General features: G+C 44.1%; 1 protein-coding gene across 2 annotated transcripts; it reads left to right on the forward strand.

The window, feature by feature from the left end:
* The first annotated feature begins 921 nt into the window (after positions 1 to 921).
* DHX9 (DExH-box helicase 9) lies at positions 922 to 27,144 on the forward strand. Of its 2 annotated transcripts, XM_039726366.1 has the most exons (27): positions 922 to 1,115; positions 2,894 to 3,034; positions 4,023 to 4,137; positions 4,368 to 4,480; positions 4,850 to 4,995; positions 8,641 to 8,687; positions 9,106 to 9,236; positions 10,034 to 10,123; positions 10,218 to 10,379; positions 11,694 to 11,771; positions 12,089 to 12,280; positions 12,900 to 13,041; positions 13,517 to 13,599; positions 14,720 to 14,876; positions 15,048 to 15,148; positions 15,740 to 15,953; positions 16,142 to 16,236; positions 16,384 to 16,457; positions 17,083 to 17,235; positions 18,557 to 18,717; positions 20,363 to 20,474; positions 21,212 to 21,373; positions 21,490 to 21,617; positions 22,689 to 22,918; positions 23,767 to 23,882; positions 25,163 to 25,363; positions 26,082 to 27,144. In XM_039726366.1, the coding sequence occupies exons 1-27, from the start codon at positions 1,005 to 1,007 to the stop codon at positions 26,335 to 26,337; spliced, it is 3,711 nt and encodes a 1,236-aa protein (XP_039582300.1). In that variant the 5' UTR covers positions 922 to 1,004; the 3' UTR covers positions 26,338 to 27,144. The 2 variants fall into 2 exon arrangements, with proteins under 2 accessions (XP_039582300.1, XP_039582301.1); XM_039726367.1 differs by lacking the exons at positions 922 to 1,115; positions 2,894 to 3,034; positions 4,023 to 4,137; positions 4,368 to 4,480; positions 4,850 to 4,995 and adding an exon at positions 7,262 to 7,390 and having other exon boundaries at positions 26,082 to 27,134.
* Positions 27,145 to 27,509: the final 365 nt, after the last annotated feature.

Raw genomic sequence — 27,509 nt, forward strand, 5'->3', positions numbered from 1 at the left:
GACTCCAGCCTTCATCAAAGGAGCACCGAGGGGGACGCGGAGCCTTCCTCAGCGCGGCCAGCAGGGTGCACTGCGCCTCGCGTGTGCTAATGCTAATCATTCTAAGAAATATTCTGCATAACCACGCCTTTTCTAAGGCAAACCATGAATATGTATGGACTGGAACCATATATTGTAACTTACTATGTGCCTGGGTGTGCCTCGTTAGGAGGGGTGATCCCCGCGCACCCGGCGCGCTGGGTAAAGCAAATACCACATTTGGACATTGGCTTGGAAGTGTTTGGGGCAATTCAGCAGCTCCATGTCCTGATGCTGGGGCCACAGAGCCGGAGGCAGCTCTGTAGGTGGGGGTCTCACCAGAGCAACTCACCTGATGTCAGATTGAAATGATTGGAATGTGCATTTTGTTCTGTCCTGCGCTGATCCTCTTGGTCTCTGATGATCCCTGTGGCTGACACACAAGGGGTGCCATGCCCTGACAACTCCTCATGAAAACAATGATTGCAGGGTGGCTGGAAGGGGGGGAGAGAGGACTGGTTTGTACTGGGGCACTTGAGTGGTTTTACCACAACCAGTGGCACCACGGATGACAACAACAGAATTGTGATGGATTGCGTCCAGAATTTCACTTTCAAAATTCTTCACAGGTAAAGCCTCCCTCTCTTCTCGGATCTGGAAAAAATGGTCCAGGACATTTCCAAATTTCCAAGATCTAAAAAAATCAGCCTGATCTGCTCCACATCTATACTTTGCCTCACTCCTCTACACTTCTTGTGATTGTTTAAACTGAAACACTTTGACCGCCTGAGAAGCACGCACTATTCAGCAGGAAGCCCATTAGAAGGTGGTTCAGACGGGCCCGGTGCAGCGGTGCCGGGGCCGGGCGCGCTCCCGCTCTCCCTCCCGGCCGCCGTCTGGCGCCGCGCAGGCGCTGCCGTGCGGAGCTGCCGCGGCCCGGCGCCGGCTGGAGCGGGCGGCCGTGCCCCGATGCCCCCGGCCCGGCCATGGGGGACGTGAAGAACTACCTGTACGCCTGGTGCGGCCGGAGGAGGGTGATGCCGGCCTACGAGATCCGCGCCGCCGGCGGCCGCGGCCGGCAGACCTTCCTCTGCGAGGTGCGGGCCTGCCGCGCCGGGGAGCGGCTGGCCGCCCTGTGGGGGATGGCAGCGGCTGTGAGGGGGCTCCGGGCTGTGCCGGGGACACAGAGGGGACTGGCACCCTCCTGGGCGGGCTCTGGGCGTATTGCCGGGGCTCTGTCGGGTGTCTGGGGGTTGTGCTGCAGGCCGTGACGGGAGCCTGGTCTCTCCCCGAGGGAGCTTGGGCCGTGCCGCCAGCACGGGTCCGCTCCGGGAGGGCCAGGAGCTGTGCAGGGGGTCTGAGCACCCTGTCAGGGGGAATGTGGGGCCCTGCCGGGGATCTGAGGTCCGCCGGGGATCTGAGGTCCGCCGGGGTCTGGGCTTTGCCGGGGTCTCGGGGTGATGCCGAGGATCGTGCCGGGCCGGAGCCGGGCTCTGCCCCCGGGAACGTGGGATCAGTGCCGGGTCTGGGAGCAGGGCTGGCGGCTCGGTCAGAGGAACCTTGGGCCCTGCTGGGGATGCTGCCGGGGCCTGGGCTCTGCCAGAATGAACCTGGGGTCGGCACCGAGGGTCTGGGGTCCTGTCTGGGGTCTGGACCCTGCCCGGCCTGGGTGGGAATCACTGGAAGCCGAGGCTTGGAGAGGGCTGGGGCACTTTGAGCCAGAGTGTCCATCCAGGCTGAGTGTGCACTGAGGTGTGAAAGGAGGGAGAAATCCCGAATGATGTTCTTACAGGGAAAACAGATTGGTTTATTTAAGGGTGGTGTGTCCCTGCACTGTGTGCGACCCTTCTTGCAGTTAAAATAGTTGGTGAGGGGTGTTGTATGTCACCTTTGCCAAGAGCTTTGGTCTGCTCTTGAACTTGAGATGAAGTGTATTAAAGAACTCTTTCGGCAATGGTTGCTACTCTGCACTGCTCTAATAGCACCTTACTCCTGCCTCTAGATACTGCGGATGTGGGAGCTGTGAATTTAGGTTGGCTCTGACAGGTAGCTGGCACTAAGTGTGAGGCCATGTGTAGAACAGATCAGTTCATGAGTGATGCCATGAATTTGCACTAAACACCTTAAATTTGCTATTTTAGCCTTCCCTCCCCTATTTGTCTTGTATGTCAGTAAGAAAACAGAGAAACACAGTGGCAGTAAAGCAGTTTTCAAGGTATCCTAACTGGTTAAGCAATACTCAGATAGAATGGTTGTATGAATAGATAGTTCACAGAATCGTGGAATGCTTTGGGTTGGAAGGGACCTTAAAACTCATCCAGTCCCACTCCACGAATAGATACATTCACAGAATCGTGGAATGGTTTGGGTTGGGAGGGACCTTAAAACTCATCCAGTCCCACTCCCTGCCATGGACAGATACCTTCCACTATCCCAGCTTGCTCCAGGCCCCATCCAGCCTGGCCTTGAATGCTTCCAGGGCAGCCAGAGCTGTATAGTTGGAATAACATGGAGCTGTGGCTGAGTGGACACACTGGCTGAAGGTCACTCCTGTCTTTGTTGTCCAAGAGTTTGGGATTTAGGTTGAAGAAAGTGACCTTGTGCAGAGTTTGCTGCTCTATGTTGCCAGGTTCCCTTCCTACACTGGTTTTTATTCCACAAAGTTTTGGGAAGCCCTTGTGCTCTGAGAGAAGTTCTCAGAATAAAAGGGTTTGCTTTTAAAAACTTACGGAAATATATAGTTATGATATGTAACAACAGTTAGTAATATTATTTCTCCTGTACTTAGCAGCAGCCAGGATTTGGTGTTCCTGTGGGTGTTGCTGGCCCCCAAGCCCCTTTCAGCTGCTCATGAGCAGTGTGTTGTTCCTTGCAGGTCCGAGTGGAAGGCTTCAACTATGTTGGCATGGGCAACTCTACCAACAAGAAGGATGCTCAGAGCAATGCTGCCCGAGACTTCATCAACTACTTAGTGCGGGTGAACGAAATGAAGAAGGATGAAATCCCTGCTTTTGGAGTAAGCTGCTCTTTCCCCTTACCAAAGACTGCTCTGTTGTTGTGCTGCCATGCTCCCAGGTGTGTTTCATCCCTGGAGTTCAGTCTGGTGCCCCTGTGCAGTGATGAATGTGAGGGATTCTTACACTACTGGAAGGCTGGGGCACATACAGAATATCATGGAATCATGGAATCGTTTAGGTTGGAAAAGGCCTTTGAGATTATCAGGTCCAGCTGAATGTTGTAGGGTGATCTGGTAAATACAGCTGCATGTTGTATTTACCAGATCAAATGATGCAAAGCTGAAGAGGCTGGAAAGAATTCGGAGTTCCTGTGAGATGCAGCCTGGCTTTCAAATTGCTGAGTACTCACACCTGACACTTTGAAGTCTTAAAACCTTGTTCTAATTATATATATAAAATCCTGTGTGCTTTAAAAATAACCAAAACCAAACCCAAAAATAATAATCAAAGATATATCAAACCAGACATTGAAAATCTGGCATTTCTAAACCTTAATTGCTTCAGATGTGTAACAGGATCAGTACTTTTTATGATATTTTGTGAACAGTCAACAGTGACTATCACTTAAAGGCAGAGGAAAAGGAGGGTAACTGTCATTACAGCAAGTTCAGAGAAATAAATAAAATATGAAGTCATGTGTTACCTGTTGAGAGGGAAGAATCTTCCTCTAGTGCTCCATTGAGGATATATGAGTTTTCTGAGTGGAAGCAGCCTCCCTGCCTCATCAGCCGTGGTGGAACCCAGTGGGAGCAGGACTCCTATTTTGGTTTTAATGTGTCAATTAGTTTCTTGGCAGTTCAGTGTTAAAATATTCACAGTTGTGTTGTTATTGGGATTGCTTTTGTGTAGTAAATATTGCATATTTACTGGGGATAACTGTTGCATGATGTTGCCTGAGGTCTTTAAACTTCCTGAACAGTTTCTAGCTAAATTGTAAAATGACTTGTACACTGCTGTGCTGAGGTTTTCCTTTATTCCCTTCCCTAGCCAGCAGCAGGTGATAACCACACTGCAGGACAGGAAGCAGCTAGAGGTGTCACTGGTTCCAGCTCAGCTGTGGGGGGACCTCTTCCTCCACATTTGCTTTTAAAAAGTGAAGTAGGTAAGACTGAAAATGGTAATTTCTGTGTACTTGAATGTATTTTGGTGGTGTTTTCTCACCCAAATTGCATCACTCTCAGACAGGACACTGCAGTCATAGTTTTGAGGCAGAGGTGTTGATGACTGCATGAGGTCTGAGGGACTGGCCATGGCCTGTCCAGATGGCCAGGCAATGCCTCTCCATTGTTCAGAACATGTTTTGGGCAGTTATTTTATTTTTCTCTGTGGTAGGCAACGAACCAGGTGCAGCACCTGGAAACTGTGGCAGTCATGGAGCTCAATGGGATCGGGGTGCAAACTTGCAAGATTATTATTCCAGAAAAGAGGAGCAAGAAATGCAGAAGGTAAGTCATGCAGAGGAATTCTCCTTTAGCTCTTAAAATAGGTATCTTTCATCCCCTTTAATTTGTTATTTGCATTTATAATCAAGGTTGTAGTTTTCTTTTGATATTTTGCTGTTAGTTTAAGCTGCAGATTTAAAGCTGCAGATATAATTGTTGACTTTTAATGAAGTTAATCGGTTTAAGCTAGGGACAAATAAATCACTCTGGATAATCTAAACATCCAGGACTTTGTATAGACATTTTATTCTGAAAATAAAGAATTACTGAGGACTTTTAAACATTTTCTGTGATGTTTTAAGTGTTTTATAGCATACAGGTGAATCACTTAATCTTTAAACTGGTAAACAATGCTCTTTTTTTCCATATTAGACCTCAGAGTCAGAAGTGGACTTAAATGCAGATCTTCATGGGGGTTGGACCTTGGAAAATGCCAAGGCACGTCTGAACCAGTTTTTCCAAAAGGAGAAGATCCAGGAAGAATATAAATACACTGAAATGGGGCCTGATCACAACAGGTTTGGTAGTTTTAGTCACTGTCTGTATGAAAGGTTCAAAATATTTTTGACAGTGGTTGTTCACACTTACTTGCCACACTCCATAGAGCCATAATGTTCTTTGCCAGGACCAACAACATCCCTAAATATTGATGTGGGGGTGAGAAGCCTCAGTGCAGAGATCTGAGGGATTGAAGAAATTCCTGAGAAATTCTGGATATGCAGCTTTTAAACTGATTTCTGTCCTCTAGTCAGCTGCTGGGGTGTCAGTTTCTGTGAAAAGAGAGCTCAACTGCTTGTGGTAATTGTTCTGTAAGTGTTGTTGCCTTTGTGCATTTTAAGGAAATATTAAATTTGCTTATGTAGCAATGTGCTTTAAGGACATTTTATTTATATTTTAATTTATATCTATATATTATTATAATAGAATATATATCTATTATAATTAACTTTTTTGGCAATAGAATCTTCTTTTGAAAAAAGCAGTTTGGCAGAATTATCCCAAAGGAGTTCTGAGAGTCTTAAGTTTCAGTTAAGACCAGCTGGATATTACTCCTTTTTGACTTTTAGTCGTTCCAGCAGAGAATTTGCACATGCTTCTCCCAAATTAAAGTAGTTAATAACAGGTTGTGCATAAAGAATTCATGTTTTTTATTATTTTATCCCTATTAGGAACCGTCTTTACAAATCATCCAGACATTAGGACATTGTATTATTTCTGGTGACATGTAATGATGTTTTGTGGCTGGAAACAATGGCATGCTGCTGCTGCTGGATTCTCCTGATTGGGTTTGGGGTTGGGCTTTTTGCATTATATAAACTTGTGTTCTGTGAGAGTTATATTTTTAGAAAGACAGGAGAATTTTCCTATTACAGCCTTTTCAAGAGAGTCTCACATGCAGGACTTATGGTATTCTTTTGTTAATGAGTCTTGCAATCATTTGGAACATGTAAAAGATGTCTGTTAGTACAGAAAATTGTAAATTCTCATTTAAAACCTGTCTTCCAAGTCGCTTCATGTCAATTTATGTGTTTCAGGCAAGGCCATTTCCTTCACTTAAGTGAGTGACATAAAAAGTTAGTTTGTACAGTACTAGGAATTTAAATTATGCTTCTTGCAGAAGGTTCCTTCTGTCCAGTAGTGTAGGCACAGAGTGTGTGGTGATTGTGAGTGGGGCTGGCCCAGCCCCATCCCCAGTGGGTGCAGCTGTGAGCAGCAGGTGAGCAGCACTGACAGCAATGAGCCATGGAGTGCCCAGGGGCACTGAGCAACACCAAAGGGAGCAGAGGGACACAGGGGCAGGGCATCAGCATGAGGGGGTAAAAGGCTGGGCTGGAGAATGAGAAGGGCAGAGGCTTGCAGCCTTCTGAAGTGACTCTGTATGGGTGAATGCTTAAAGCCTTCTGAAATTGTCTAATGATACTCTGTGTATCATGGCTGTCTCAACTTTGATATATGCTGTGACATTGTAGCTTAGGGATTATTTGTGTAGCTCCTTTTTTGTTGCATCTTCTGCAGCATTAAACCCCATGTATTTAAATTTATCTAGTCTCGAGCAGAATAAAATTAAACTGATGGCAGTATGTTTCTCAGCCTGGCTATTGTTCTCCTGGAGTGCATTTCAGAGTTTCCTAAATACTTTTTGTTCAGGGAAGCAGGTGTGGATTGCCCTGGATGGAATGGCAGAAGGGGCTATTCACTACCTGCTGCAACAAATCAAACAGGCATGAAACAATCCTAACATGCTGTAGGGCTCATTTAGAGACTGTTGGAAGACTGTTGGATTTAATCCTTTTGGTGTGTGTAACAGGAGAGGGATGTTCTTGGAGTTTTGAGGGCATAATAAAGTTTAGGTTGTTGGGTTTTCTTAAAGAAATACCAGTTGTGTATCTTGCTAAACTGTTTTGGGCTTTTTGAGGTAATGATCAGAGATATAGATTATAACAGATATCAGCCATGCTCTCAGAGGTTTGTGGTCAATTAATCATACTCATGGTCTAAAAAGTTAGTAATAGCTGGAAAACTTGAATTTGGCAACTTTAACTATGATAGGAGGGTATAAGTTGTAAATATAAAGATAGCTGTCCTAAAACACAAAGCATGAGCTCATGTTAAGGAATGGGATGTGGCTTTTCTGTGTTGGGATGCCTGTGCCTCCTTCTGTTCCTGCTGCAGACCTACACCACAGACCTGTGCCTGCTCACACACGGGCTGCTGAGGCTGGACTAGGGAATCATGTGGGATTCTGCTGCAAACTGATTTCTGGTGTTGCTGTTCTCCCCTCAGGTGGAGGAGAATGAGATTGAATGCTGACTGTAGGCCTGGCTGAGAAACATACTGTCATCGGTGTCTTAGGTGGCTGTTGTGTCCCTGAGAGCCAGTGGCCTTCGACCCCTGAAGCCACTGTGCCTGAAGGTCAGTTCGCTGATAGCACAGGAAGGAGGGCTAACCTGGAATTTAAATCACTCACTTAACCTTTTCTGTTGTTTGTTTGCAGCAAAAAATGAAGGATGCAGGTGCAAGGCACAGCCTCCACCTGTACAAATGCTAAGCCCTAGTTTCCAAAGAGGATCTCAGTTCAATGAATTCCAGTCATGCACCTTGAGTCACATTTGCCAGTTTAAATCCTGTCTTACAGGAATTCAGCTTTAATATTTCATGTGGCAAATACAGTCTTAGGTTTGGGATTCTTAAAAATATGGGTCATGATTTCTATTCTCCTCTGTTGAGGTTTTTTTTTTTTTAGCCTGAATTCTTCCCTGTGAGGGTGGTGAGACCCTGGGATAGGTTGCCCAGAGAAGCTGTGGCTGCCCCATCCCTGGAAGTGTCCAAGGCCAGGTTGGGTGGCGCTTGGAGCAAGCTGGGATAGTAGAAGGTATCCCTGCCCAGGGGATTGGAATGAGATGGTCTTTAAGATCCCTTCCAACCCAGACCATTCCATGATTCTGTGATGAATATGCCAATTAACCTTTAACTGAGCTGGTTACATGTCTACTAAGCAATCTGTTGGGTTTGCTGCCAGAGTTACCCTTGAGTAACTATTACTCTGTTACTCAAGTTTTGCTGTTTCTACAATATGGCAATAAGGGAAGGGAAATTCATGCAAATTCAAATATTCTGTCTCCTGTGCAGATAAGTTCCATGTTTTTGACTAAATGACCTGGTTTGGTTTTGTTTATGCTCTGAGTTGACCAAGTGTGTGGCAAAAGCAGAATAACTGTATTAAATGTTGCATCTATTCATGAAACACAGGCTGTTAGTGGGTTACATTAGTGTTATACCAATACTAATGTGGGATACAGTTAATGGTACATTGGGATGCATGTTAGTGTTGCATCCCACTTGCTTTATAATTGTTTCCTTAAACTTGGACAGCTCAGAGCATATTTCCTAATGATGTGGCTGTAAATTTCAGTGCTGAACAGTGGCATATTCAGAACTCTTCTTATCAGATGTACTGGTTCTGTTGATGACAGGTCTGTTACGTACTACCTTGGGGTTAAAGGGACTAAAAGCAGTAATACTTTACCTTGGTTATTGGTGAATTGAGAGTTTCTGATTGAGGACAGGGATCTTTGCCTAGAAATATTGGAAAGACTAAGTATGTTTGCAGTGTCAGCTTTTGGTAGTTGTACCTTTGTGTTCTTTCTTTCTTTCTCTTGCAGGAGCTTTAATGCAGAAATGAACATTTATGTGAGGCAGCTGGGCAGAAGTAAGTGCTCCTATTTATTTTTTAACCTAGCAAGAGACGGGTGTTGGTATAGAGGAACATTTGTGGGTACAGAGTTTGTTGTAGTTATGTGTTGGAGCCACTTCCAGAGGTAGAGGATCATTTGTGTGATGTTTCTGGGTGGTATTGGGCAATCATACTTCCTTAGGCACTGAATGCAGAAAAACTTCAAAGTAAAGTACTTTACTTAGCAGTAAAGTAACATCACACAGCCAGTGTGAGCTGGGCCGTGGAGGGGCCTGGTTGGGTTTTATGTTGGAATTCTGGATTTATCAAGATTTGAGGCTGTCCATGAAACCTGGTGTGAGTGTACAATCAGAGAGCCCAGTTCAGAGCAGTGTCTTCTGTGGAAGCTGCTTGACTCCTCTGCTGCTACAGCTGTGACCTCTGTGTGCTGCAGGGATTTTCAGTCGCGAGCACGGATCAAACAAAAAGCTGGCAGCACAGTCCTGTGCCCTTTCCCTGGTCAGACAGCTCTACCATCTTGGGGTCATTGAGCCTTACTCTGGGCAAACAAAGAAGAAAGAATCGGTGAGTTTGGCAGGAGGGACAGGAATTACTGCTTTCATTTCATAACACAGAAGCACGCTCATAAACAGGAGTGAGTTAAGAGTTTGCTCTCCATATTTAACATCTTACAAGTTAATAATAATTTTTATTCTTTAGCAACTGTTTCTGTTCTGGTGAGTGATTTGCATCACAAATTTAACTTCATGTGATTGGAACAGTAACTAATTTTACATTCTATTAAATGAAATAGGATTTGCGACAAGTGCTATTTTCAGTATCATTTTTCTACAAGCTTCAATATTTCTCTTTAGGCTGGTTGTTTGGATTGTCTGTCACATGATCATTTTCTGGCAATTCAAATATAGATACACGCACATACCAAGGTATTTGGTGTTTTGGTTTATTTTGGTAATTTATTTTGGTATGTGGTTACACGTTTGGGAACATGTTCCTCTGAAATTAAACTCAGATATTTTAAAATAGCCTACAAATCCTTATTCAGTGTGTGATCATTTTCTGGTAATTCAAAAATATATCTGCACACATACCAAGGAATAGATGTTATTTTGGTATTTGGTTGCAAGTTTGGGAACGTTTTCCTCTGAAATTAAACTCAGATATTTTAAAATAGCCTACAAATCCTTATTCAGTGAAAAGTTGGCAAAACATTCCAAGAGTGTGAATGCTGAACTGACGATACTCTTTGGCCTTGTTTCATGAGGAGGTGTTTGATGGTTCACCTGTAATAGTCCACAGTTGTGGCTTCCAGTGCCTGTCTTTCTGTGTATAATGACGTGTAGTTTTTTAATATTTCCTAGTTGGAACCCTATGAAGTGTCGCTGTCTCCTGACTTAGAAAATCATCTGCAAAAGACTGTACGGGAACTGTCCCTGGAGATCGTGCCTGTGGTGAGTGTGTGGTTCAATACTCCAGGTATGGACCATCACACCTGCTCATTTAATCATTTATCTGTCTTTGCCCACTCTGCTTTTGGATTTATAGCCTGAAGATCCCAGTAATCCAGTTCTGATCAATGTTGGAAAGTTGGCCCATTTCGAACCATCACAGAGACAAAGTCATATGGGAGTTGTTCCCTGGTCACCACCTCATTCCAACTGGAACCCTTGGACTGGCTGCAATATTGATGAGGGTCCACTGGCAAATGTAAGACAACTTAAAAAATGGATCTGTTGCTTGATTTCCCCATGCTTCCAGAACTTCTAAATGCTTCTTCTCCACCAGGATTTAAAGTATGAGCTGTTTGAAAGGACAAGACAGTCCACTGATAAAATTAATTCCCTTCTTGACCTAGAGGCAGAGAGTTGTGTTTACTTCATGGGTTATCAGGTCGTGACCAGCAGTGTCTTCAGTGTCCCAATTCTCTGCTTTGTTTCACCTTTTGCCTGCTATCGTGCACCCCATACAAAGTTCATAATTGAAATTACAAGGAAAGTTCATGGGCATGTCATTTATAATTCTCTGGCCTCTCTTTCCCATACTTCCATGCTCAGACCCTTGTTGTGGGAGGTGAAACTGCTCCAAGCCAGTGCCACTACAAAAGCAATCAACTACCTTACTTTTTGTCATTTCTAATCCCATTCAGCACAGAAAAAATGAAAAGCAACAGTGTGGCATGCTGAAATGAAGGAGAAGGGAAAGAATTACTGGTTTGCCAAGTTCAGAGGGTAATTTGGTCTGACTGGAATAAACTGATTTCAGGGCAGGAACTTGATTCTCCTACAACATTCAGATTGCTTATGGCCAAAATGATAATTTAATTATTTCTCTACTGGAGTTTTTTTTCCATAAATTGCATAAATTTAGTATTGATTGCAATACATTGATTTTTTTAAATTATAGGGAAGTAAAGTAAATTTAGCTGTTGCTGCAGGAAACACATAACCAATATGGACATTGCAAATTGAGCTGGTTTCAAATCTCTTCAGGATTTACCTGTGCTAGTTCTGACTGGAACAGCTGACTTATTTGTACTAAAAAGAACTAGCCCTTTGGTACCAAATTTGCATTTCTTCAGATTTCTTTTGCAGTTGTTAGACAGGGTTTGCCTTATGAATTCTCTTCAAACTTTTACCTTTTCAGCTACTGTTTAAAGGGTAGGTTTGTGTTTACATTAGGTCATTACTTATATTAAAAACTCCTGTTTAAATCATCTTCTTCTTGGCTTGCTGCTGAACAGGGTGTGCTTCTCAAGCGGTCAAAGTGTTTCAGTTTAAATAATCATTCTGTTTCAGTGTTGTCAGTCTTTCTGAGAGACTTCTTTGGAGATGCATGTTTAGTACCCTGGAATGAGGGAAATCAAACAGCTCAGAGGCATAACTGATTTCAGGGAGCTATGCAGGAAACCATCCTTTAGGGATCTTTGGGGTCACGATGTTGGTGTGGCTGATGTGATCCTGAAGTTAGGCTGTAGATAAGAAGAGGGGTCACAAAGCCTCAAATCACGTCTTGCACTTGCAGCTGACTCCGGAGCAAATCAGCGCGGATCTGAGGAGTGATTTCCTGCACCGTCTGGAGCAGGACCAGGAGTTACAGAGGGTAAGGGATGTCCTGGGACTGTCATCCTTGCCCTGGGCTCTTCATTTTCCAGAAGGGCTTGAACGTGACACCAAGTGTGAAAGGCTGGATTTCAGCACAAACACACAGCACGTTTTCAGAAGTGCTGGATGTTCCCCTGGGGTGGATGTGGGGGTGAGGTGTGCTGTGCCAGGAAAAAGTACAAAGTATGACCTGTTTTTTGGCTTTTTTTCCTTTGGGTAAGGAAAAAGTGTAGAGGAGTGAGGCAAAGTATAGATGTGGAGCAGAGTAGGCTGATTTTTTTAGATCTTGGAAATGTCCTGGACCATTTTTTCCAGATCCGAGAAGAGAGGGAGGCTTTACCTGTGAAGAATTTTGAAAGTGAAATTCTGGACGCAATCCATCACAATTCTGTTGTTGTCATCCGTGGTGCCACTGGTTGTGGTAAAACCACTCAAGTGCCCCAGTACATCCTGGATGAATACATCAGAACCAACCGAGCTGCTGAGTGCAACATAGTGGTGACACAGGTGAGGAATGTGTGGCCACTGCTGTTCTGTGGTGGATATAAGAAATCACTTATTGGTTAGGATAAAATTACAGAACCATGGAATGGTTGGGGCTGGAAGAGACCTTAAAGCTCATCTTGTTCCAGCACCCTTCCATGGTCAGCAATGCTCCCACTAGACGAGGTTGCTCCAAGCCCTACTGACCTGGCCCTGAAGGGGATTGAAGGATGTGTTGAGGAACCTTATTATCATGGCAGGACATGGTTCAGAAAGATACCTCCTCAGCAATATAAGTAGGAGAAACCTCAGCATCATGTGTCTTTTCATTTGGAATGTTACTCTGGCATGGATTTACAGTTTGGATAACCTAGCTTGAACCTTGCCCAGGTGAAAACTCTCAGCAGATCAAGGGGAAATGATTGGGGAAATAGCAGCTGGTAGTTGCCATATATCCTTATATCCTTCCTTGGTTAAAAAAAACCCCTGTGCTGTTACAATATTAATATTTAATCATTACTTTGTAAAGAAATCTTAGGACAGGACACCTGTAGCATTTATGATTTCCTTTGTTGCTTTCAGTGGTATTGTGATAAACTTCTAAAACCTCCTCATTAAGTTAGGAAAACTTTTGCCCTCTCAGCCCCGGCGGATCAGCGCGGTTTCCGTAGCGGAGCGTGTGTCCTATGAGAGGGGGGAAGAGCCCGGGCAGAGCTGTGGGTACAGCGTGCGCTTCGAGTCTGTGCTGCCTCGGCCCCACGCCAGCATCATGTTCTGCACTGTAGGTCTGTATTGCTTCCTTGTGTTTGGGTCTCAACTCCGAGTTAGCAGCAAAAGCAGAAATGTGGTTAGATTGAAATTTTTATTAAGTCTGCTTAGAAGATTTAAAAGGTTTTCTTTGGGTAAAAGTTTGCTGACATGCCATTGTGACATGAAAAATTAAGATTTTTGATCAGAAGTTTGATACTACAGGTCTGATAGCACACAGAAATAATCCCATTAAGAGATCAAATTGCCATATATTGATTGTCCTTAAAAAACAGAAGGGGAAACAACGCTGGGTGGGAAAGATGGAAGAGTCTCTCTTGTGTAATGCTTCGTGGCCTTGCCATCACTTGTACAAAGGAAAGGATGGCAATTAGAGATGGGGTTGGAAAAGGGGCTGTGCAGCCTGCACACTTCCTGATTTTTAAACCAAATGGGCTGGGAGGGGGAAGGTTGAACTGTTGCATGAACATTTACCTTCTGTCTCTGGTTTAGGTGTTCTTCTGAGAAAGGTGGAGACTGGGATCCGCGGCATTAGTCACGTTATTGTTGATGAGATCCATGAGAGAGACATTAACGTGAGTTAGCTGGTGATGACAGTCCTTGTCTGTATGATTCTGTTCTGTTTAACTTCTGTGTGTGTTTGTGTGTAGTAGCCAGCATGCAAGAGGAAACTGTCTTAGTGAGTGTCAGATGTGTGAGTTTTCCTTATTTGATAAGACTTTTAGAACTCTTAATTATTCCTTATCTAAGTAGCAGGGCAAGGACCTGTGCTTCCTTGCTGCCCTCTGATTTTCTCCTGTTAGGATCCCCTGTGTCCTGGTCCTCTCTGGAAAATGGAACACCACAATACAAGCCCATCTGTCCAAGTGGGGGAGCACTCTGAATGACTGTTATTTTGGAGTGCTGTTTTTACTGACATTTGTATTACTGGTCGTGTTCACAGAACCTGTGCAATCTTCATAGTGATACATTGATACAGGGTTTACATAAAGTGAAATACAAGTTGATGATAGAATTAGGAGAGGTATTGTATATAATTTGAAATGGCAAACATTTTCTGTTCCCTTGATTATTCTGTATAGTTTTCAGCTTTGTCACATCAAGAGTGAGAGAAACCATGAAATTCTGACAGGTTGTTTAAGGTTGTTTGGACAGAATTTGGGGACTCATTTGAATAAAATTGCAACACACATTTTTCTGATGCATCTCAATCTATTAAATGTATGTTAATAATGTAAAATACAAGTTTTGGAAATTGTGAGTGAGATTGGAATTTTGTCTGTTGACCTAAGTGCATGCATAACTGACTGCATGGCAGAGCTAGATAAATGCCATACTAGATAAAAGCAGAACTACAAACATCTTACACACTTACACTGAGTAATTCCTATTTATTTCATGAATTATGGCTGAAAAATACCTGGGGTTGTAATGTATTATTAGGAAGGAAGCAAACTATTTTTGTAGAAAAGAAAAACCCTTATTTACACTGGAAATCCTAAAATCCCAGGCATGGCAGTAGTTTCAAAATAAAGCACTGACAACAAGTCAAGCACTCTTTCTGGTTTTAGAACACTTCTGTTCTACATGTTACATCTCTTGCTCAGTAAGTGTGTAATTCCTTCTGGTTTCTTGGGAAAATACTGCTTTTTATAGCTGTGAAGTTAATGATACTCTTACTCTCTTTCTATGCAGACTGACTTCCTTCTGGTGGTGCTGAGGGATGTCGTTCAGGTGTATCCTGAGATCAGGGTTGTCCTCATGTCTGCCACCATTGATACCAGTATGTTTTGTGAATACTTCTTCAACTGTCCCATCATCGAGGTCTATGGCAGAACCTTTCCTGTCCAAGGTAAATCCTTGGTTGAGCTTCCAGAAACTGCTTGAGTTTTTATCAGCCTTGCATTCATACACTGAAATATCCTGGTTTATTTCAGGAGACTCTTGAGAAGTGATGTAAAGAATTATGTACCCTTGCACCAGCTTCCAGCAGTCAGTCCTTATCATCTGTCTGTCCTTGCAGATTATTTTCTGGAAGACTGTATTCAAATGACTCAGTTTGTCCCTCCGCCAAAGGAAAAGAAGAAGAAAGAGAAGGATGAAGAAAGTGGTGAAGATGATGATGTATGTTTGAATTTTAGTATGAAAAATTAAACAAGGGCCATTTTTAGTACTCCAGCTTGAGTGTAATTCATTTGGCACTGTTGAAGTGAAACGTCTCCAGCAGCTTTCTTATTTTTAATATCTGAAATTGCTGTTAACTTCAACAGTGGAACGAAATTTTCTTCTTGCCCCTGTAAACTGAAAAATTTCTTTTTCGTTGAAGCTAAGGTTCTCATATTGTGTCAAACTACTTCTCTTTAAAGCTAAAACTGAAATGCTTTTGAAAGTGAAGTTTAGTAACCTTGGAAAAAAAATAGAGAAATATGAGCTTGGTGGTACCTTCTCAGAGTGAAAATATAGATTCTCTCCCTTCTTCTCTTGCAGTTGATATTGTCAATGCTTATGTACATTGTCAAGAAAATAACTGTTTTATTCAACTTTTAATTTTGAAACTTTTGTTTGGGCCACTTAAATGAAATCTCTTTTTAATGGCCATTTTTTCTTGAAAGACATCTACCCACATTTCATTTTCTTATTTGCCTGGCCAGCCAGTCTCTGTAGTTTGAGTAAATTAATTTATATTATTTCCTTTGTGGTATTTTTCTTTTGTAGGCCAATTGCAACCTTATTTGCAGCGATGAATATGGCCCAGAAACAAAGCACTCCATGGCTCAGCTGAATGAGAGAGAAACTTCTTTTGAACTCATTGAGGCTCTGCTGATTTATATCAGGACTCTGAATGTCCCAGGAGCTGTCCTTATTTTCTTGCCTGGCTGGAACTTAATCTATACAATGCAGAAGCATCTAGAAATGAACCCACGCTTTGGTACAAGCAGCTATTTTGTAATATTTCTTTTCCCAAGGAAACTACTGACTGTGTGAAGATGGGAGTTGGATGAGTGGCTTAGGGAGCTAATTTATTGTGAGAGTGAATGGCCAGAAATTTTGGTTGTGGAAAGAAGAAATGAGATTCACATAACAGTAGTTACTAACCTTTTTGTCTTCCTGTTGTAGGAGGCCACCAGTACAGGATTTTACCTCTGCATTCCCAGGTTCCTCTGGAGGAGCAGCGTCGGGTGTTTGATCCTGTGCCTCCTGGGGTGACCAAAGTAGGGACCCTTCTCTGTGCTCAGTTCTCTTGGGCTTTTGGGGAACATATTGCTGACTTCTTTAATAAATTCTCTAGTTTATCTTGCTGGGCATTATCAACTTTTTCAAACCAAATAACATCCCTTTGCATTTCCTGGTCTTTATAGGTGATTTTATCTACCAGTATTGCCGAGACCAGCATTACCATCAATGACGTGGTCTTTGTTATCGACTCTTGCAAGTGAGTTATGAAGCAGCTTTTTGTTTCATAAACCCCTTGGGAATGCAAAAGAGGTTTTGGGAGTGCACAGAAGTGCCTTGTGTTCCCATGCTCCCTGAGCTCAGTTTGAGAACTTTAACTCCCTCAGGACAAATCAGCATTGTCTTTAGCTGGTCAGCACAGTGACACGACATGCTGGCATCTCAGGGGACTGGGTTGGTCACGCTGGCACTATTCGTGGGAGGTGTCACTGGGTCTCCACACCAATTTGGTAGACGTCATCTGCCAAAGGAGTTTTACAAACTCTCAGTGTCTGGCTGATGATAAAGAGGAAGGTTTTTGTAGTCTGTTACAGTTCCTGCCTTGCTGTGCATGCTCTCTGAGAAAACTACACAGAGAGCTCATGAATTAATGAGAACTTCATACTTTTTGGACAGTTGTGAGAGCATTATTCTGTGCAGTAGTTTGGGGCACTGCTTTAGAAAGAGTGTGGTGCTTTAGTTTCCAGACTGGTGCCTGACTAACACAAACAAGGGATGGTTGGCTTCTTAAAACCAGTGTGGCTGCAAGCCATAAAATATGAACTGATTTGGCAGGGCTTAAGATGAAGGCCACTTGATCTTTAGTGGTGTTTTTCCTGTGACAGGCAAAAAGTGAAGCTGTTCACTGCTCACAACAACATGACAAACTACGCCACAGTCTGGGCATCCAAAACCAATCTGGAGCAGCGGAAAGGCAGAGCTGGGCGCGTGCGAGCCGGGTTCTGTTTCCACTTGTGCAGCAGAGCTCGCTTTGAGAGGTGAGCTGTGATCTCCAGAAATACCTCAGGGAATTCTCCCAGAGCTCTTGGGTGCTGCTGTGGGTCAAACTGGGGAAATCATTGCAGAAAGCACAGAGAGGAGATGGATGATGTTGGCTCAAAAAAAATGTATATATGTTATGTTTTTACCCATAGTATGAGGTGGATACATAGTTCATGATTTTGGTATTGAGTGTCACTGCAACCTGCCAAACTTCTCAAGAAGAGAGCAATACTGCTTGGGAACTGAGGCAAAGGAAAGAGCTTTGTAATGAGGGCAAGGCTCTAGTTGGCCTTCAAACACTGGGGGCATCTGGCATTGCCATGTAACAGGCCATTTTGTCGTGAAAATGGTAAAAAGCAGGGATGGCAGATGTTAGTTTGCTCTCCATCCCCATTCCTTGGACAGGAAACCCCTTCATGGTGCTCTAGCACGTTCCCTGTTGCTGGAACTTTTGACCTCTCTGCCAGACTGTTTTTCCATTACTGGAGCCATGGAAATCTCTTTGCTGGTTGGAGAAGGCAGCACAGCTGTTAGTTACACTCTTATCTCTCTCCTGGAAGTTTCAGTGCCCCTTTCTCTGGCTGTTACAGCATAGCTGTATTTTGATGTTTAACTTCCTGTAACTCTTAAAAGCCTCAGTTGATCCAAAACTCTCATTGAATTTCTCAAATTTATTTAGATCTGTTTTTGAGCACAGTGCAATGATTCTAATTAATAATTTTTGACAGTGAACTGATTTTAGGCTACTGAAGTAATCCTGGCTTTAAGGTTGCCTTCCTTCAGAGAATATAAACCCAAAATATACAAGTTCCTTGGTGCTTAAGAAAGCGTGTGTGTGGGCTTGTACAGATAGGTTTTTGAGAGAAATCATCTAAATCTGGTGCCAGCTGCACCAGAAAAGTGCTTTTATGTAGAGCAGGCTGAAAGCAGGTTGTCTCTCGGGAGTATATAAGCACTTCCTTATCAGAGCAGGAGAGGATTGTAAAGGACAAATGTGGGGCTGGACACAGCCATGCTGCTAACTCTGCTCCAGCCCTGCAGGCTCTCTGTGGTCAGCTCATGCTAGAACCCTCAGTGGGCAGGGGAGATGTGAGGACTATTCCCTCTGCTTTCCCAATGTAAATTTGCCCCAAATGAGAATGGAGAAGTACAGAATTTTGTGGTAGAAGAGCCCAAGTTCCAGGAGCACAGAGAGAGCCGATGGGTGGGCTTGGAGACAGAGTTTACTTTGGAGGGCAGTGTTTTCTGCTGGTGGAATGACCCCTCATGGTGATCAAAGCCTGTGTTCACAGAAATGAGAATTTGTTCTCATTCCAGACTTCAGACTCACATGACGCCCGAAATGTTTCGGACGCCGCTCCACGAAATCGCTCTGAGCATCAAGCTGCTGCGCCTGGGCGGGATCGGGCAGTTCCTGGCCAAAGCCATCGAGCCGCCCCCTCTGGACGCCGTGATCGAGGCGGAGCGCACGCTGAGAGGTATCCCGTGTGCCCACGGGGCTGGCCACTGGTCCTGGCCTGCCAGTGGAACTGGCTCCAGGTGGTCTTCCATGTGTGTGAGCTCAGAAATGGCTTTACCACCTCGGGGTGGGTTGGTGGAGCAGCGTATTGTGGCTGACACAGCAACCTGGAGGCACCGTGTGGGTGGCAGTGGCTTGTGCAGCTGAAGAAATACTTAATTCCCAGTGGAGTGTCATTCCTTTAAGAAACTTGAGCCTTCAAACTTGAGGCTTGTTTTGTTGTTTTACCAGTAAGTTATGTTAGCTTCCAGCTTCCTGTTTTCCAGCTGTGGCACTGCTGTGTTTGACATAGACTCAGTCCAGTGCTTGAGGCATTTACAAAGCTTCTATAAAAGTACTGGAAAACAGAGGTTGGTAGTTTATTAAATAATTACCACTTTGTATGGTTTGCTGACCCAGTATCTCAGATTTTGTCAAGAAATTAAATCTCCAGTTATGAATCTGCATAAAAAACAAAAAAACTGACGTGTGGGTTAGGTTGTCTCTCCACTCTCTTCATAAACTTAACTAGACTATGAGTAAAATAGAGCAGGGAAGAACTCTAAATTTGTGCTTTAGATGTAAAGCATGAAAGTGACCTCAAATCTCAGCACACTTCATAAATGTCACTAAATAAGCACTTCCTACAATTTTTAACAACGGAAATATCTATTTCATTGTTGATTTTATGGAAGAATTGTGTGCTGAGCCTGCGTTGCTTGTATACAGGAGGGAGACCAGGATGAAAAAATATTGCTGGGGATATGTAGTCAGGTTTAATGACTTTCTGTTCTGAAAATTATTAGTACTTTTCATGTTGTGCAGCTGAGAATTGCAGAGCCAGGGGAAGAGGCAGATATTTTTGGTTCTAACAACAAATAGATGTGTCTTCAGGTGCTTCCCTTTTCTGGATGACCTTATGCTAGTATGCTAGAACACACTGCTAGTATGTTCTTAGGGAGGTGAAACATGTTGTTCTTCAAAGTATTCTTTAAGCTTTTGGGTTCAGTAGACACCAAGAAAGATTGATTTATGCTGGTCAAGGAATTCTTTGTCTTTCCTTTCCCATTTAATTGCTGAGGCTACAAAGCTTCTTTTTTATTTTATGTGAAAAAACCTTTGGTAGCTTTGAGGATGAATACAGGTGATAAATCTTAGGTAATGGGAGGAGGGCAAGGCAGGTAAAGCTTCAAGGAAGAGAGCCTGTGGTGTTCTCTTTTTGATGAAGAGGGTTCTGTGATTTGGCAGTGGCAATGAAGACTCCACAGCTGGTTGTGACAGGCAGAAATTCTGAGGCAGAAATTAGGTTAGATTCATTAGATAATAGATGGTTTAATAGTGTAATAGTGGTTTGTACAGAAGCAAACTAAAAAGGAATGGGAAATTATGTATGTGAATTACATTGTGATTATTCTAATTGCAGAGGAGGTAGCAAAAATTCTGTAAAGTAAAACTTGTCTGACCTCAAATCAGTTTTGAAAATCAGGTTGGTAACAGTGTAACCAACATTAAACTTAAATATGATTGGGTTTCAGTTTAAGCACAACTATTAAAAGTGTGAAATTCTTATCTAAAGATTTCTGGGGTTAGTTAACTCTCTTTGATAACAAGGGATCTTGTTTCAGAGCTTGATGCCCTGGATTCCAATGATGAGTTGACACCTCTTGGAAGAATCCTGGCCAAACTTCCCATTGAACCTCGTCTGGGCAAGATGATGATCATGGGCTGTATTTTTTAGTAAGTTGAGTGGTCTCAGTGGTCATGTTCTTGTTTCTCTGAGTTCCTGAGCCTCTTGCAAGGGAGTAAAACCAATATATCTAGATGAGCAATAAATGCTGCAGCTGGGGAGAGGTGACTGAATCTTCATGGGAGCAGAGAAGAAATAACTTCCAGTGTAGGCCATAAAGTGGTCATGAAATTCAGTAAAAGGCAAGACATCAGTGGGGGCTGAGTATTTCAGAATTCAGAGTGGGACTTGAAACACTTAGGTATAACAGTCAGCTAGAAGTGGGGAGGTATGGAATTTAACAATGAGGTAAGGAGAAAAATCAGTATCAATCTCCACGTTTTACTTTAGTAGATCTGTTCTTTGTCACTGTGATGGCTATAGGGTCCTGTGATTACTGTAGGGATCTTTCCACCAGAAGAAGGTGGTGTATGGATGATGGATCTCCACATTTTGCTCTGTTCTTTGTCACTGTGATGGCTATAGGGTCCCATGATTACTGTAGGGTCCTATGATTACTGTAGGGACCTTTTCACCAGAAGAAGGTGGTGTATGGATGATGGGGAGGGCAGATAGAGCTAATTTAGCATCCACTTCCAGGGAAGTGTTTCAGTGAAGAACTCTAGCAGATAAAGGCCAGATTCCTAAGGTCTCTAGCAGAGAAGTTTCCCCTGGTATCTGCAGGCTGCAGCAGGTGCTGGCAGCACTAACTCTGAATGATCCTGATCCCTTCTGTGGTTCCTTTCAGTGTGGGAGATGCTGTATGTACCATCTCTGCAGCCACCTGTTTCCCTGAACCTTTCATCAGTGAAGGCAAACGCCTGGGTTATGTCCATAGGAATTTTGCTGGGACCAGGTATTCAGATCATGTAGCTTTGCTCTCTGTCTTCCAAGCCTGGGATGATGCAAGGTATGTTGTCTGGCACAACAGGTGATGGGGGGTTACAGGTGAAGAACACAGGGTGAGCTTTTCCTTGCCTTGGTCAGGCTTCTAATTCTCTCTGGTTTTGTTTTTTTTTTTTTCAGAATGGGTGGTGAGGAAGCAGAGAAAAGATTTTGTGAACACAAAAGACTCAGCATGGCCACTCTTAGAATGACTTGGGAAGCAAAAGTCCAGCTAAAAGACATACTTATTAGTTCTGGCTTTCCTGAAGGTGATTCTGATTAAGTTCAATAATTTAATGATTGCACTTTTCATTCTGAGAGGATAACCAGGATAATCTGTGTTGAGCACCCAAGCACAAGGGGAGTATAGTGGATTTGCCTTAATACCACTCCATTTTTACAGCTGCATTCAGGTGAAATTTTAGTGTTCTCTCCTAAGGTTGTGATGGCTGTGGTGCACCGTGAAGATTTTGGAGGTTGAGGTTAGAACTGCAGGATTAAAAATCTATTAAACAGATGTCCTTAGAGCGTTACCTCCCTGACTTTCTTTCTCCTTCACTTGTTGCTCTCCAAAACGTGCTGTGCTGTGCTTTCCCCCTTCTTTCCATAGACTTAGTGGGAGTCTGTGTGATCTGAACAGTATTCTGTGACTTCCTGGGTTTGTGCTGCAGGAGGGGTGTGCAGCAGTGCCAGATTATTCCATTTTCTAGAGAAAAAATTCTTAAACTTGACTGGATTCTGAAATTTCCTGATGTTGCTGAGGAGCTCAGTGAAATGGCATGACTGCCTGGATTAAGCAGATGTTTATCTCCCTTCCTTTACTTTTTTTTCCCTCTAAATTCCTTTAATTTTTTTCTCCTCATGCTGTTAGGATCACTGCTGCATTATCCGTAATTTTTTTCTGGGCAAGATGACTTGAAAACAAGCCACCAGAGACCCTGGGGGAGATTTGTAACAAATGAACTAATAAAAACATCCATTTTAACCTCCCCCAAAAGATCTGTCTCCAAAACAAATGCAGTAAACACACTGTGGTACAGCACATTCTGGGCAAACTCATCTCTCCTTGTTTTTGAAGAGTTTGGGAGAGGAAAATATCTCTTTGTAGTAGTATTTTTCAGCTTTTCATTCTCCATTAAGAAATAAAAAATTGAATGTAGAACTTAAATGCTCTGGGTTCAGAGGTCATTGGAGATAACATCTAGCAGTTGATTCAATCAGAAAAGGCATTGATCCAGGCTCCTAAACAGCTTTGCATTGATCCAGGATCCTAAATAGCTGTGTTGTGCTCTCCTACGTGTCCCATGGATTTGAGCCATTCTTCTGTTCTCTGCCAACAGAATGTTTGATGACTCAGCCGTTTAACAACACTGGCCCTGATAACAACCTGGATGTTGTAATCTCCCTGCTGGCTTTTGGGGTCTACCCCAATGTCTGCTACCACAAGGAGAAGAGGAAGATTCTTACCACTGAGGGGCACAATGCTCTCATCCACAAATCATCTGTCAACTGCCCTTTCAGCAGCCAGGACATCAAGTATCCATCACCCTTCTTCGTTTTTGGAGAGAAGGTAAAGACTTCGGCTTTATTCTTGACAGGGATTTTGTCTTGACAGTCTGGATTCCCAATCCATAGTTCAGAGCTGTGGTGAGACTTTGCTGCTTCTTCACAAGATCCCAGGAGGGTTAGACCACCTTGACCATCTCTCTCAAGTGAGATTCCCCTAAACCCGGCAAAGAACTTTTGAGCTCAAAAGGTTTTACTTTATTAAATGAAAAGTACCCACAGCAAAGGGAGAGTGACTAAGATGGTGGCTTAAGAGTGGCTTAGACAGCACCTGGCTGAGGCTGGGATGCAGGAAGGATTTTTGTGCAGCTCTCTTCCTGCCCACTAGGTACCTCTTCTATTCCTCTTTAAACTGAGGGCAGGAGCCATTTAGCAGGGCTGTTATCTCTGGCTTGATGTTGTTCAAGTTCAAGCTCAAGGTCAGTGTAACATGATACATCATGGACATCTGGCAACTTCTTGAGTAGGAGCCCACTAAAGCTTTTCATCACAGCCTCAGTAACTGAAGGGAGGGAAGAAAACCCAGATGTGCTCTGGTCATATTAAGGCTAGCAAAGCATGAGGTGTCTCCTGCCAAAGCTGCATAACTGCAGACATGGAAAATGAATATTTTAAAATGGAAGATAGTTTTTGTTGAGGTTTTACACCAGCCTGTGCTGAATCCCTGTAAACTTCTGCCTGGCATTCAATTTTGTATATGCACACACTCTTCTAATTTCCTAACGTTATACCTGGCATTGTTGTGTGTTGTTTGGGGTTTTTATTTTAGAAAATTCTCCAGTTTCAGTGTCCAGAGGAAGGTGCAGAGCTCTGTTTTCCATTTCAAGAGTAATTTTCCTCTTTAACTTGCAGATTCGAACACGAGCTATCTCTGCCAAAACCATGACCTTGGTGAGCCCACTGCAGCTGCTCCTCTTTGCTTCCAAGAAAGTCCTGTCAGATGGGGAGCTCATTCTGGTGGATGACTGGTATGGATCTGCTTGGTGCTCAGAATCATGGAATGGTCTGGGTTGGAAAGGACAAAGCTCATCCAGTTCTGAGCCCCTGACTGAGGGGACATGCAGCTAATGCAGACCAAATGTCTGTAGAGCAGGGATCCAGAGCAAACTGCACCACAGGTGTGTTGGGAAGGCATCACCTTTCCTTCCTGTGAGGAAGGGACAGGTTAATTTGAGCCCTGTTTCATGCAGATTATCTGCTTGAACTGAAAACAGGACAAGGCAGTTTCCATAAAAACTGCTGGTTTTTCCCTCTAACTGCAAGGAAGGCACTATGTGTTTTTGACCTCTTCCTCAGGCAAAGACTGAGGAAACCTTGTTTTCAAGGCACAGAAACACAGCTTAAGGAGAGAAATAGAAATGTCTCTGCCAGTGTAAATTTTATGGTCATCACCAAATAACATCTGGATGGTTGTTTTGGTTTTTTTGCTTTTACCCCCTAGTTAGTAAAACAGAGCCAAAGAAATCCTTTAGCTTAATTTGCTAACAGTTTGAGGGTTGGACCTTTCAAAATCTTGGAGCCTAATGTTTTCAGTTTATTTTATATTTTTGTATCTTGCTGTTTTGATGCAAGAAGTTACATGTTGAATTTATCCCAGTATAGAATGATAGAATCACAGAATGTTTTGGGTTGAAAAGAACTTTAAAGTTCATCTCAGGTGGACACCTTCCAGTAGACCAGGTTGTTCCAAACCCTGTTCAACCTAGCCTTGGACACTCCCAGGGATGAGGCAGCCACAGCTTTTCTGGGAAACCTGTGCTGGGGCTCTCACCACCTTCATAAGAATTTCTTCCCCCAATATCCCATCTAACCCTGCCTTCCATCAGTTTAAAACAATTCCCCCTTGTGCTATCACTATCTGCCTGTATCTCCTTTTGAAAGCTCTCTTCAGGTACTGGAAGAGGCTCTAAGGCCTCCCTGGAGGCTTCCCTTCTCCAGGCTGAACACCCCCAGCTCTCCCAGCCTGTCTCCAGAGCAGAGGAGTTTCAGCCCTCAGAGCATCTTCATGGCCCTTTGTTAAATTTCAAGAACAAATTGTACCAGAAGAGTAGTTATGTTTTAACAATGCCAAATTTTAGGGGTCTTTCACATTTGCCTCCTGAATTTCTCAGCCCTTCAGTGACAAATTAGAACTTCAGAGATGAGAATGTAGGTTTGTGTCTCAACGAAAAGCCACTCTGCAGAACCTCTTCCTTCCCAGGTGCTCCCCTGGAAGCCGTGGCAGCTCTAACACCTCTTTGTGCTGCAGGATCAAGCTGAAGATGCCGCACGCGGCGGCCGCCTGCATCACGGCTCTGCGCGCTGCCATGGAGGCCCTGGTGGTGGAAGTGACCAAAGAGCCTGGCATCATCCGCCAGCTGGAGCCCGCCTACGAGCGCATGCTGAACGTCATCCGGCAGCTGTCCCGCCCTGCGGCCGCGGGGATGGCGCTCACGGCCGCCGGCACCAGGTGAGAGCCCGGAGGGGAGGGTGGGGACTGCCGGCTCTGTGTCAGTGCCCGTGAGGATGGGGACTGCCGGCTCTGTGTCAGTGCCCGTGAGGATGGGGACTGCAGGCTTTGTGTCAGTGCCCGTGAGGATGGGGACTGCCGGCTCTGTGTCAGTGCCCGTGAGGATGGGGACTGCAGGCTCTGTGTCAGTGCCCGTGAGGATGGGGACTGCAGGCTCTGTGTCAGTGCCCGTGAGGATGGGGACTGCAGGCTTTGGTGTCAGTGAGGATGGGGACTGCAGGCTTTGTGTCAGTGCCCATGCTCTGAGATGTGTGAAATGCTTGCACTCAAAGCCTGATGCAGTTTCATACTGCCTATTTGCACAAGGACACACAGCTCTCAGGAATGAAAACTGTCATCCCCTCTTCCAAAACACAAAACGCAAAATATCTTTTAAAGAAAAGATAATCCATATTTATTTTGGGCCAGCCTTTTGCTGGAAAGCAAACACATATTTGGCTGGGCTTGCACCCCTCTGTTTCCCCTTATTTCCATCCCTTGCTTCTGAAGCAAAGGAAACTTTTCTGAAGTGGAAAAGGTGCAAAAGTGCAACTGTAGTTCAACCATCGTATTGTGCTCACAGAAAATCGAGGTGGCTTAGCTGAGGATCATGCTCTTTCCCATCTTTTAGAGGTGCAGTTTGTAAGCTTGCCTCAGGTGTGTGGTGTTGTTCTTGCAGGTTCGGGGACGGCCCCCGCCCGCCCAAGATGGCTCGCTACGACAACGGCGCTGCCCTTCGAGGCTGGGGAGCTCACGGCCACAGGGGCAGAGGCTATGGTGGCTACTCCAGCTGGCACTCGGCAGGAAGAGGATACCCAGGTAGTCCTGGGGGAGGCTATGGAGGTGGGGGTGGCTGCCGAGGAGGAGGAGGATACCGAGGAGCAGGCAGAGGCTACCGAGGAGGCTATTGGGACACGGGCAGGGGAGGCTGGTAGTGATAGTTCAGTGGAGTCTTTCCACTTCAACAAAAGTGTGTTTCCTTCCCAAATTCCTTTCTTGCTCTTCCCAGTTTGTATGCGTTTTTTGGTTCCTTAGTACAAGTACAGCTCTGTAATATATCATGCCCTTAGGGAATTCCCTGCAAGTTGTATTATTTTTAATAAAGAGTTTGTTTCTGAAGACTTGAATGCTATACCCTTGATTTTGTGTTTGGATTTGAATTTCGAAGGCTTCTGTTGCTAATTGTGCTTGTTGGAGACTCAAAGCATTCAACCTTTTCAGTGTCTAAGACCATTTCCTGCCAAACAGATTCCAAACCACATCTTAGGCTCAGTGGGGCTTTCACTTCGTTGTCTAACAAGCTGTGCAAACAGTCTTTGCTGCAGTGGTTTTCTAACCATGCCAGGCAGCACTGGGTTCTTTCCCAGCCAGCCTCCTGCACGCTGTGTGACCCTCCATGGTGAGTTGTTTGGGTGATCCAGATCATGCAGGAACATGGAATACCTTTTCCAAGACATGCTGGTCTCTGCAGAACCTGGAGTAATCTCAGAAGCATGAATTGCTCCCTTCATCCAAGACAGTGTTCATTACTATTCCCAAACAGTCAGGCTTCATTCCTCCACATCCATGTGGAAGAGGACAGTTCTTTCATGGGAACACACTGGATTCCAGACACTGGAAGCTCAGCTGGCTGCCTGGTGCTCACAGAAGTATTGACACAGAGGGGGTAAAAAGCCTTCCAGCCCTGTTCTGTTGCCAAGTCTGACAAAATTAACCTCCCCACTAATGCCACTGCAGAAGCAGTAATTATTTGTGCCTGCTGAGAGATGGTTGTTGCAACACAAATCCAACATTTTTTGTGTGCTATCATGAAGCACCTAAAAACTAGGTAAGGGTGAAGCAGTGCTTCCTTAATCCAGCTCTGAATTATAGAGGATAGCTATTAATGTCCAAATTTAATTTAATGTGGAGCGTGTATTATCTCCTGCATGCTCTGCTGCAGTAAACCCCACACTTCTGCTGATGCAGACTTTTCTGTAGATTGACGAGTGAATTAATGAAGAATTGTCACTCCATGCCACCATTACAAAAAACATAATTATTTTTCTTTTCCAGTTTGGGCCCAGGAACAAGCTATGGGGGAGTCAACAGGGATGGACATTGGAAG

Source organism: Passer montanus, unplaced genomic scaffold (assembly GCF_014805655.1).
Source record: "Passer montanus isolate IOZ18808 unplaced genomic scaffold, ASM1480565v1 scaffold58, whole genome shotgun sequence".
Classification (NCBI taxonomy): domain Eukaryota; kingdom Metazoa; phylum Chordata; class Aves; order Passeriformes; family Passeridae; genus Passer; species Passer montanus.

Coding starts and splice junctions, on each gene's coding strand:
- DHX9 (XM_039726366.1), top strand. CDS start 1,005: ATGGGGGACGTGAAGAACTACCTGTACGCCTGGTGCGGCCGGAGGAGG. Junction 15,149..15,739: donor AAAGTGGTGAAGATGATGAT/GTATGTTTGAAT, acceptor TTTCTTTTGTAG/GCCAATTGCAACCTTATTTG. Junction 17,236..18,556: donor AGCAGAGCTCGCTTTGAGAG/GTGAGCTGTGAT, acceptor TTCTCATTCCAG/ACTTCAGACTCACATGACGC.